The sequence below is a fragment of the Falco biarmicus genome, chromosome 5 (assembly GCF_023638135.1).
Source record: "Falco biarmicus isolate bFalBia1 chromosome 5, bFalBia1.pri, whole genome shotgun sequence".
NCBI classification, from domain to species: domain Eukaryota; kingdom Metazoa; phylum Chordata; class Aves; order Falconiformes; family Falconidae; genus Falco; species Falco biarmicus.
The window spans coordinates 57858147-57866850 of NC_079292.1; the positions used below are offsets into that span (position 1 = coordinate 57858147).

The following is an 8704-nucleotide window of genomic DNA, read 5'->3' on the forward strand; positions in this document are numbered from 1 at the left end:
AAAGCTGCAAGAAAAGCACAGCATTTGGCTCCCTAATCTTACTAATACAGCCCACAACACTGAAAGAAAGAACAACCAAGCTGGTAGAGAGAAGAAAGTCTGGGGGATGTAGGAGTGAGATGAAAGAGAAGATGAGAGGAAAAAAACAAAACAAACGACATTTAACTTAAAATGGGGAGGTTTATAATTTATTTACACAAATATAAACAAAAATAGAAACATCTCTCAAGAAGGAAAGAACCAAACAATGGCTGGAAGCTGATCAGTCTGTGATAATTAACTCATCCACACCCCAGTCTTCATAGCTCCCATCTGGCAGGTAACGACGGATGATTATGGGGATCTTGCGTGCTCTGAAGGGAGGACAGAGAGGTGAACAGAAATGCCACAGCCTTCGCTATACCGCTGCAGCAGGCAATGGGAACTGAGGTGAGCGTACTGAAGCCACTGAGCATCAGGTGAAACAGAGATCTGTGTAGCACCAGTTATTTGGTATTACATAGTAGAGGGAAGTCCCAACAACCTCTCTCTCTTGTAGGTGCAAAGTGCTCAGTACCCTTAGACTGGAAACAACAAAGACCTACAGAAGGCCAGCCCTCTGTTGCTACTGCAGGAATTGAGCCCTGTGATCTGAACCCACTATAAGGCAACACCAAGCATCTAACAGACATAGGGGGAAAAAATAATCAAGGGACTTGAACAAATCCACCTTTTGTTTGATGGAAGATTTTTCCCCACGAGACACTATGGAAGTGGCATAATTCTGAGAACCTTCACACCAAACTGGTATTTACAGAGTATTTTGCACCCTGAGAGCATCAGTTACCTTTTAAGAAGAATACATGAAATAGGAACTATTCAGGTATCAAAACCCAGCACAGCTGGGATGGAGTACAGCATCTGCTAACAGCGCTCCCAATCAGAAAGCAAGAAAATGCTGAACACAGTTTAACTTAACGGAAGTAGATTTAAGTCAGCAGAATGTAATCAGACAGTCTGGAATCTAACCAGGGCATCAGGTTCCAACCATATCAGACTTGAAAAGTAATACAGCTTCTTCAATGATCACATTCAGGGCCATTGTTTTTCTAGCAGCAAAGCAGCTCCCTCAGGCCCAGAATTACAACTGAATTTTGGCACAGCACAGGATGCCACTATACTTTGTCACACCCTGACTTACTTTCTAGAGCTCATGCTCAGTGACCAGAAGCAACTCAGAGCTTGGAGATCTGACAGGAATATGACTTAAGAAGCTTCTGGCAATGATAAAGGGAAACGTAACAGATACAAAATCTGCAAGAACAACTGGAATGCACTTGAAACTGGGGGAGCAGGACAATTCAGTTCAAGAAAAGGGATTTAATCAGTAACGGTGTCCAGCTGCTCTGCTTGAAGGATAGCTGCATGTGGTGTAGGTCACTGACCACACAGGCACACTGTGGGCCAGCAAGGAGCTCTGCTGTGAAAAGGTAGGTCTGTTAAGTGGTCATCCAAAAGCTGCCTCTGCTACAGTCAGAAAGGATTTCTTTATCTTTCTGTAAGCAGGGGAGGTATCCTCCCACAAGCACAATAAGCCAAGTGTGCAAGGGTGCAGGAAAATAACATTCTTAACAGGTTCTCCACACCACCAGCCTGACCCTTATTTTATTTTTTGCCAGCACTTCATTTGAACACAGGTCTGTTCAGTTAGCTGCTTTGAATCAATTCCACTCAGGGAATTAAACTTATCCAGAAAGATGAGGACCTTGGATTTTCATCACAGAAATAAGCAATACTTGGACTCCAAAGTAAATGAGGTCAGAGCACTCCTAATCATCAGTACTTTGCATGAGCAACTCGGATGGGAGAGAGCTGCTGTGGAGAAGTCCCGAGGTGAAAAAGGGGAAGGTAATGAATGATAGCACTCACTGTTATCAAGACAAGCTTGTCTTGGGATAAGTTTCTAAATGCTGGGATGAAGAGAGGACCGCTGGCTTTATGGAAATCAATATGGTCACCACCAAAGTCTGGGACTTACTTGAGCTCCTTCATGGCTATCAGCAAGGGGTCTGTCTCTCCTTCCAGCTCCACCATCACAGGGGCACACATCCTGGGACAGAACATCAACGATCACTTGAATGAACGCACAGAGAGGGAAGAGGGACAACTAAGCATGTGCCTACTTATGTAATGTGGACAAAGGCCAGTGAAGTAGGAAGTGGGACACCACCTTCCTAATTTGGTTTGCTCTCTTACGCAATTCAGGAAGAAAATTCCCCCAGGTGGTTACTGACTGAGTTTTTACTTGAATATTCTTCTTGTCCCATCATTCAGCCTGTGCTGACCAGCTGGTGTTCAACGGCTGGTCAGATCCACAACTTTCTAGTCACCCTCTGCTGTACTTAGATGTGAGGAAAAGAGTGGTCCTAAAATTAATCCAATAAAGAGGGTGGAAACACTGTAAAATGAGCACACCTCCTACAACTCCAGCACATCTGTTATGTTCTCATTTGCTCACATCTTCCAGGCTTCGTCTGGGGGAAAGCATGGTGCTGGATTTACAATACACTCTACCTCTAGGAAGAAAAAAAATCAAGCGTTTTGCAGAGGGTTGCAATAGCACAGCAAATATGGAAAATGCTATCTGCCCATTAGACAGCAGCAGCAAAGAAAGTTCAAGTTATGTGTGGATAAGGCCACTGGGGGCTGCTGCTGGCCTAGGTTCAGCACTGAAGGCAGAATATGTAGGTGAAGCAGAACCAGGCGCCAGTGTTTTGGATTAAAGGCCTGGCACAGGCCCATCTTGTCTCCCCCATTTTTCTGGCCTTCCACCAGCTGAAAGAATGTGCACAAAATAGCTTCATGGAGTGAAGACTGTGGAAAGAACAGCTTGGCAAAGCGATGATTAAGGAAAAATCTGATAACCACCTTCTAAATGATGTAGAGGACAGGCATCATTCTGAGGGTGGATATAACCAAAATGAAGCTCAGATGTGCTTTCAGACAAATCTTGCCATAAGCATAATAACCTTGCTCATAAAGCAGTTTTTCAAAAAGTGCAGAGCTTTTTAATATGTATTATTAAAACAAGTCTAGACAGGTAAATCAATGGATGAAGTTGAGAGCAGCCAGCCTTAACAGCATTTTAAAAACGGATTTAAATGTTATTACCTATTATAAATGAGGCCTTACTATTCCAAATACTTAAAAAAAAAACCTTACAGCTTGCCACAATGCAACTGCACTTAAAACAGATTTCGGGTTGGTTACTCCATTCCCAATTCCTACAGCCCTGCAGTATCAAGTGAATACGTTCTGGAGCATCCCTCCCTCCTACATGGCTTCTACAAACCAGTTCTGACCTTTCCAGCCCACACTGGCTCCCTTATGAAAGGCAGAAACCAGAACCGGCTTGTCACATTCCTTACTCATTTTGCCTGTGACCGAGGAAAGTTCATTGCAATTGCTGAATGCTCCCATCTCTAGACATGAGTACCACAGTCTCAGCCAAGGAGTGATACAGGGACTCCACATGCAACCAAGAGCTCCATGGTCCTGTGCTTCAGTGTTGACCACGATGGTGGTCTACAAGCTCAGCAGTCATGTAACAGATTACATGAGATCCAGAAGTTTTTAAAGAAAGAGAAAAGCAGCTTTTACTGGGAAGGGAGGTAAAGCTGTGACAACACTCAGGATACAGAGTGAAATACTCACGCTATCTGGAGGGCACGAGTGCCCAGGACTCTGGCTCGCTCATATTTAGTCATGTAAGGGGTAGTGATCCGCTTCTGGTTTGCCTGCTGCCGCTCTCCAGAGGGGAGGATTTCCACATTCTCCTGTCCCTCCTGGGGGAAAGCAGAGCAACGTTAGAGCTCAGCTGCACCCACCACCGAGGCCCCGTGGCGCTGGGAGAGCCCCTGAGGCCTCCCCAGCCCCTGCGACCACCTTGCCCAGGCCACGGCGCAGGCCCGCAGTACCGGCAGAGCCTGCCTGGGCCGGCCGGCGCGGCGGCCCGCGGGGCACTCACCTCCTCCGCGTTCTCCAGGTCCTCCAGGCCCTCATCCTCCTCCACATCGTCGAAGTCATCCCCATCGAAGCTGCGGGAGGGTCACGCACGTCACGGGCCGGGCCGGGCCGGGCCGCGCCGCCCCCGCCACGGGCGCCCCCGACCCGACCCGACCGCCCGGGGCGAGATACGCCGCCACCTCGCCTCGCCTCCCCTTCCCACCCCCGCCCAACCCCGCTCTCACTTGTCCTCGTTGTCAGACATGTTGCTTCCCCACTGCCTTCCGGCCCGGCGGAAGTAGGAACCACTTCCGGGTTCTCGCCGTGACGCTGCCGGAAGTGCCCCGTTGGCGCCGTTGCCGGGGCAATGCGACGCCGCGCTGCCCCGCGCTCCGCGCCTGCGTTCCCCCCCGGGGCGTCGCTCGTCGCTATGGAGACGGCAGCGCCCGCGGCGGGCGGGCCCGGCGGGAGCTCGGCGGGGGGAGGCGGCGGCGGGCGCGCTGCCGGGCCAGCCCGGTACAGCCCGGGGACCCGGGAGCTGCTGAGAGGTAACGGCGCAGCGGGACAGGGGCCTGGCCCGGCTGCTCGGCCTCCCCGTGCCCCGCGCTCCGCCCGAGCGCCGGGACCCGGCCCGGCCCGCCCCTGCGGCGGCTGCTGCACGGAGGAGCCCTCCCGCCCCCCCCGCGAAATGAAGCGTCCCACCGCGGCACCCCCGGGCGGGAGCGGGGCCACCGGGCGGGCCCGGCCCCGGCTTGAGTCTCCTAAGCCGGCGTCTTCCCCTTTGGGTTTGGGTTGTGAGGGGGGGATGGCCCCGGGGCAGGCTCCCCGGCGCGTCCCCGCTGCTGCAGGAGCCCCCTCGGGCTGCCATCTGCACCCACACGTCATGTTTTTCAGCGATGATGGAGGAATCAAAGCTGACGTGTTTCCAGAGGCGATACCTGATGGACTGTGTGAAACGTGAGTGACAGCCTTCGCTGCCCGCTGCTGTGCTGGTGAAGAGCCTTTGCTGCTCACCTTGAGACAGGGGCGTTCGCCCATTGCCTGCTTGGACGGGCAAGGGCTTTAAAACAGCAGCACGGCTGCTGCTGACAACGCATGGATGTACGGGACAAGGTGTCCCCCAGGGTCATTCAGGGAACAAGATGTAATGGTGTGACTTGAACCAGAGTCTCGTGTCAGCGCATACCAACAACCCAGGTGAGACATCTGTGACACCCTGGGGTCTTCGCTTGCATTGCTACGGTGGATCAACAGGCAGGTCTTCTGCTGGTGGTGGCATGGGGCCATCCATCCAGGCTTCTCTCTGTCTGACTTACCATTATTTTTGGTTTGTTCTCCAGGAGGAGATACCCTGCCCCTCCAGTGCCACCCCACATCCAGCAAGGAGCCAGTGCCTGCAGCGCCTGCTTTCTCCCCGCCAGTTTGTCAGCCAAGCAAGCTTTCAGCTAAACCACATCTCCGACCTGCCAAGGTCTGCCAGGCAGGAGATGCCTACACCCGAGAGAAATTCAAGCCCCAGGCGAGGCGTAAGTCAGCAAACATTTCTAATAAATAAATGATGCTGCCGGTCCCTCTCCTCCCCTTCTGTCCATCCCCTGCCTGCAATCTCAGCAGCAGCAGGCATTATCTTAGTTGCTCTTCATCTTCACGCTTTCTGTCTTCAAAGATGCTTTGAAAATGGATCTCTGAGGGAACATATACTGAAAGTGCTCACTGACTTCTGCCCGCTGGCTGGGAGGGTGACAGGCAATAGGGACTCACACAGTCCTTGCGTAAGAAGGGAGCTCTATGTCATTTTCTTGTTTATAAACTGAAATCAGAACACTGATGTCAGTTTGGTTGGCTCTGTATGCCTGTGTGGTGCTTGCACAGTTCAGTCTGGGGATGAGCTGTCGTTAACGTAACACTTCTTCTGCGTCATTAGCAGAGAAGTAGTGTGGCCAGGCTCCTCCCTGACGAGACAGGCTGATAATTTTTTTTCCCCCTGGCATTCACAGGAGATTTGGAAAAGGAGAAGCAAAGACTACAAAACATCTTAGCGACAGGGAAGGATGTGGTGGAGCACAACGTGAAGCAGATGCTAGTTCAAACAAAGGAAGAGGAGATACCTGAGCCTGACCGGTTTGAAGAATGTAAGTCTTTATGTAGCCTGGAGGAAGGCAGGCGGGAAGCCTGGGAAGCTGGCTCCCTCTGAGGGCTGGTGTGGCAGGCTGTGTTGCCACAAAGCCATTTCCAAGAGAAAGGACATGCTGCTGTGACACTGTGATCCAGCCACCCCTGCAGAGCTTATACTCCAGACGTTTGCTGGCAGATTCAAGCTCTCTGGGCTGCCTACACAAAATGAACTCTGCTGGCAGGGGAATACCCTAGGGACACACAGGGTGACCTGGGCAGGAAGCCCAGGTACTGTGAGACCTTTTTCCAGCCAGCATAACTCAACATACTAGGCCACTTGCCAGTCTGACCATGGTTTGGGCTGTTTTCTTTCACTCCAAGTTCATAGCAGTTAAGCTAGCAAAGCTTGAATGTCGAGCAGAATTTTAAGCAGTGATGGACTTCGGCTTGCAGAGTATTCTGGGGTGGCAAAACCCTGCCTAATAGCTCTCTGTGCTTGAATCTTCAATGTGTATGTACACCCCAGCCTGCCCTTTGCTAGCCAAGGCAGCACAAAGATGGACAACGCTAGAATAATGTGTACAGAAGGGGTGCTTTGGTCACTGCTGCCAGTGTGGCTGGCTTCACGCATGCTTTGTATCCTCTAAAACTTGTTGCAAGCTGAGTGTTGCCCTTGACACATTTGAAATACCCATGTACGTAGTACCGTGGCAAGATTTGGACCAGCTGGCTGCACGTCTGTACTGCAAAGCAGCAGCTAATGTTCTGTGCCTTTGCTGGTCCTGGGAGCGGAGATAGTTGCAGTCACTGGGTGATGCATGTCAGCTAATGAACAACAGCTTTAAGCAGGTTCTGCCTCCATCCACAGACTGGTTAAATTGCCCACAAGCAACAGAGAACTGTCTGTACAAAAACCCCTAGAAAGTTCCTGCTCCTGCAAGATGGGAAGCAGTAAGGAGATGGGCGGGGGGAACATTTCCCATTGTGTAAGGGACTGCTGAGGTATTTTGATGACACACACAAGATGAGTGTAACAGCAGATTATCACCCTTCTCCTGGCAAGACTGCTGTTTAAGCAGAGCTAGGAGATTGGTGGTTCAGATCTAGACAGAAACATATTTTCTTGCCTTTTGGCTGAATTCTGTTTCCATGGTGTTTTCTCTTATCTGTCAGTGGTGAATGAAGTTCAGGAGAGGAGGGAATTCCTGGCAGACATGGAAGCTCTAGGACAGGGCAAGAAGTATCAAACGATTGTCCTCACTGAAATCTCACAGGTACGCAAGGGCAGCACTGGCTGTACAGTACATGGAGGGAACCCCTAGTGTCAGAGCCCTTAAAGCAGGGTCTTCTCTGATACCCGAGCGGGGAAGGGGGCAGAGAACTCTTTCCCTTCATGGCATAGGACAGGTGTGAATTTGGGGAATGGGGATAGACGTTTTCAGCCTTTGTTTCCATCTCTACCTGTAATTAATTGGGAAAATAGAACCTTTGTTCTTGAAATTGGCAAAAGAAGAAAAAAAAAAGCTGCCAACTTTCTCCCTGCTTAGCCCTTCCCCTTTGTACTTTGCAGAAAATGCGTGAGATGGAGATCATTGACAAGAAGAGAAGTGAGGAAATGAGAGAGATCATGGCAAAAGACTTCCCTGGTGGGAAAAAATCTGATCCCTACAACTAGGCCAAGGGAAAAACACAAGTGCAATTTGTTCCCACCTCTTCTTCCTAGACTGTTGGCATTTGAATCTCAAGGGCTGGTCTGTGCCTGCGCCTGGAGTAGGGTAGCACCACCTGTTGCCTAAAACCAGAAGGCAGGAGCAGTTTGTGCATAACTGGTGACACAAGAAAGCTGTTCTAAAATCCTGCCCATGCACTGGATCCCTTCTTGCTCAATGATATTGAAGAGCGGAAAACACACAGCAGCGAGTACCAAAACATGACAAAGCAGAGCCTCCTTATGCCTATGCAATACCTCAGAGCACAGCAACCCATCAATAAAAACATCACTCCTTTCCATCCACCAGAGGTGCAGGTTTCTCATGGCAGCACGATGCTAATGTGCACGTTGCCACCCACATCTGTGGCCCACTCCTGTCCCCGAAACTCTGGGAATGGCTGTACTGGCAAACAGCATGGAGGAAGATGCAGCTGCACAGCCTTGCACAAACACAAGCCTCTGGCATTGCTGCAGGTCGGCATGATCGTGCGCATCAGTAAACTTCTTGGGTGGCAGCTGAACTGGGCAGACACTGAGGGACAGCTGTGCTGAGGAGGGAGAGGGGATTTCAGCCCAGTGCCCGCTGCTTTTTGCTGTGGGCTTGCTGTGCTTTTTTGATGCCTGAAAGCACAGTATGCAGAATAGCCATCAGCTTCCCACAGAGCCTGGATGTGGCTGTTTGCTTACTTCATACATACTCCCACCTCTGTCTGCCAGCCGGCTGAAGCGTGACGTCCCACTATTCCTGCACAAATCACAGCATAAAGTCTGCCTCCCAATTTCCTTAAGATCCCATCACCTGCTTCTTAGCAATACTCGTCAGCCACTCCCCAAAGCTAGGCAGCACACCCTGTCCCCAGGACAGCACAAGTACACAAAGGAATCAGAAATCTA

The 8704-nt window shown here is 50.7% G+C and overlaps 2 protein-coding genes across 2 annotated transcripts; one reads left to right on the top strand and one right to left on the bottom strand.

Moving 5' to 3' along the window:
* Window positions 1–160: 160 nt before the first annotated feature.
* Window positions 161–4328, bottom strand: POLR2F (RNA polymerase II, I and III subunit F). Its single transcript, XM_056340553.1, has 5 exons — window positions 4230–4328; window positions 4007–4076; window positions 3694–3824; window positions 2018–2089; window positions 161–353 (listed from the first exon to the last, which is right to left on the bottom strand). Exons 1-5 carry the CDS (start codon window positions 4247–4249, stop codon window positions 263–265), a joined length of 384 nt encoding a protein of 127 aa, XP_056196528.1. The 5' UTR covers window positions 4250–4328; the 3' UTR covers window positions 161–262.
* Window positions 4329–4351: 23 nt separating this feature from the next.
* Window positions 4352–8113, top strand: C5H22orf23 (chromosome 5 C22orf23 homolog). Its single transcript, XM_056340554.1, has 6 exons — window positions 4352–4532; window positions 4879–4941; window positions 5325–5510; window positions 5982–6116; window positions 7273–7373; window positions 7670–8113. Exons 1-6 carry the CDS (start codon window positions 4352–4354, stop codon window positions 7772–7774), a joined length of 771 nt encoding a protein of 256 aa, XP_056196529.1. The 3' UTR covers window positions 7775–8113.
* Window positions 8114–8704: the final 591 nt, after the last annotated feature.

What these genes read in the sequence shown, in the direction of transcription:
- C5H22orf23 (XM_056340554.1), top strand. Translation starts at nt 4,352, where the DNA reads ATGCGACGCCGCGCTGCCCCGCGCTCCGCGCCTGCGTTCCCCCCCGGG. An exon ending in CCTGATGGACTGTGTGAAAC is followed by an intron (nt 4,942 to 5,324) that starts GTGAGTGACAGC and finishes TTTGTTCTCCAG; the next exon opens with GAGGAGATACCCTGCCCCTC. An exon ending in TCCTCACTGAAATCTCACAG is followed by an intron (nt 7,374 to 7,669) that starts GTACGCAAGGGC and finishes TGTACTTTGCAG; the next exon opens with AAAATGCGTGAGATGGAGAT.
- POLR2F (XM_056340553.1), bottom strand. Translation starts at nt 4,249, where the DNA reads ATGTCTGACAACGAGGACAA. An exon ending in ACCTGGAGAACGCGGAGGAG is followed by an intron (nt 3,825 to 4,006) that starts GTGAGTGCCCCG and finishes GCTTTCCCCCAG; the next exon opens with GAGGGACAGGAGAATGTGGA. An exon ending in ATAGCCATGAAGGAGCTCAA is followed by an intron (nt 354 to 2,017) that starts GTAAGTCCCAGA and finishes TCCTCCCTTCAG; the next exon opens with AGCACGCAAGATCCCCATAA.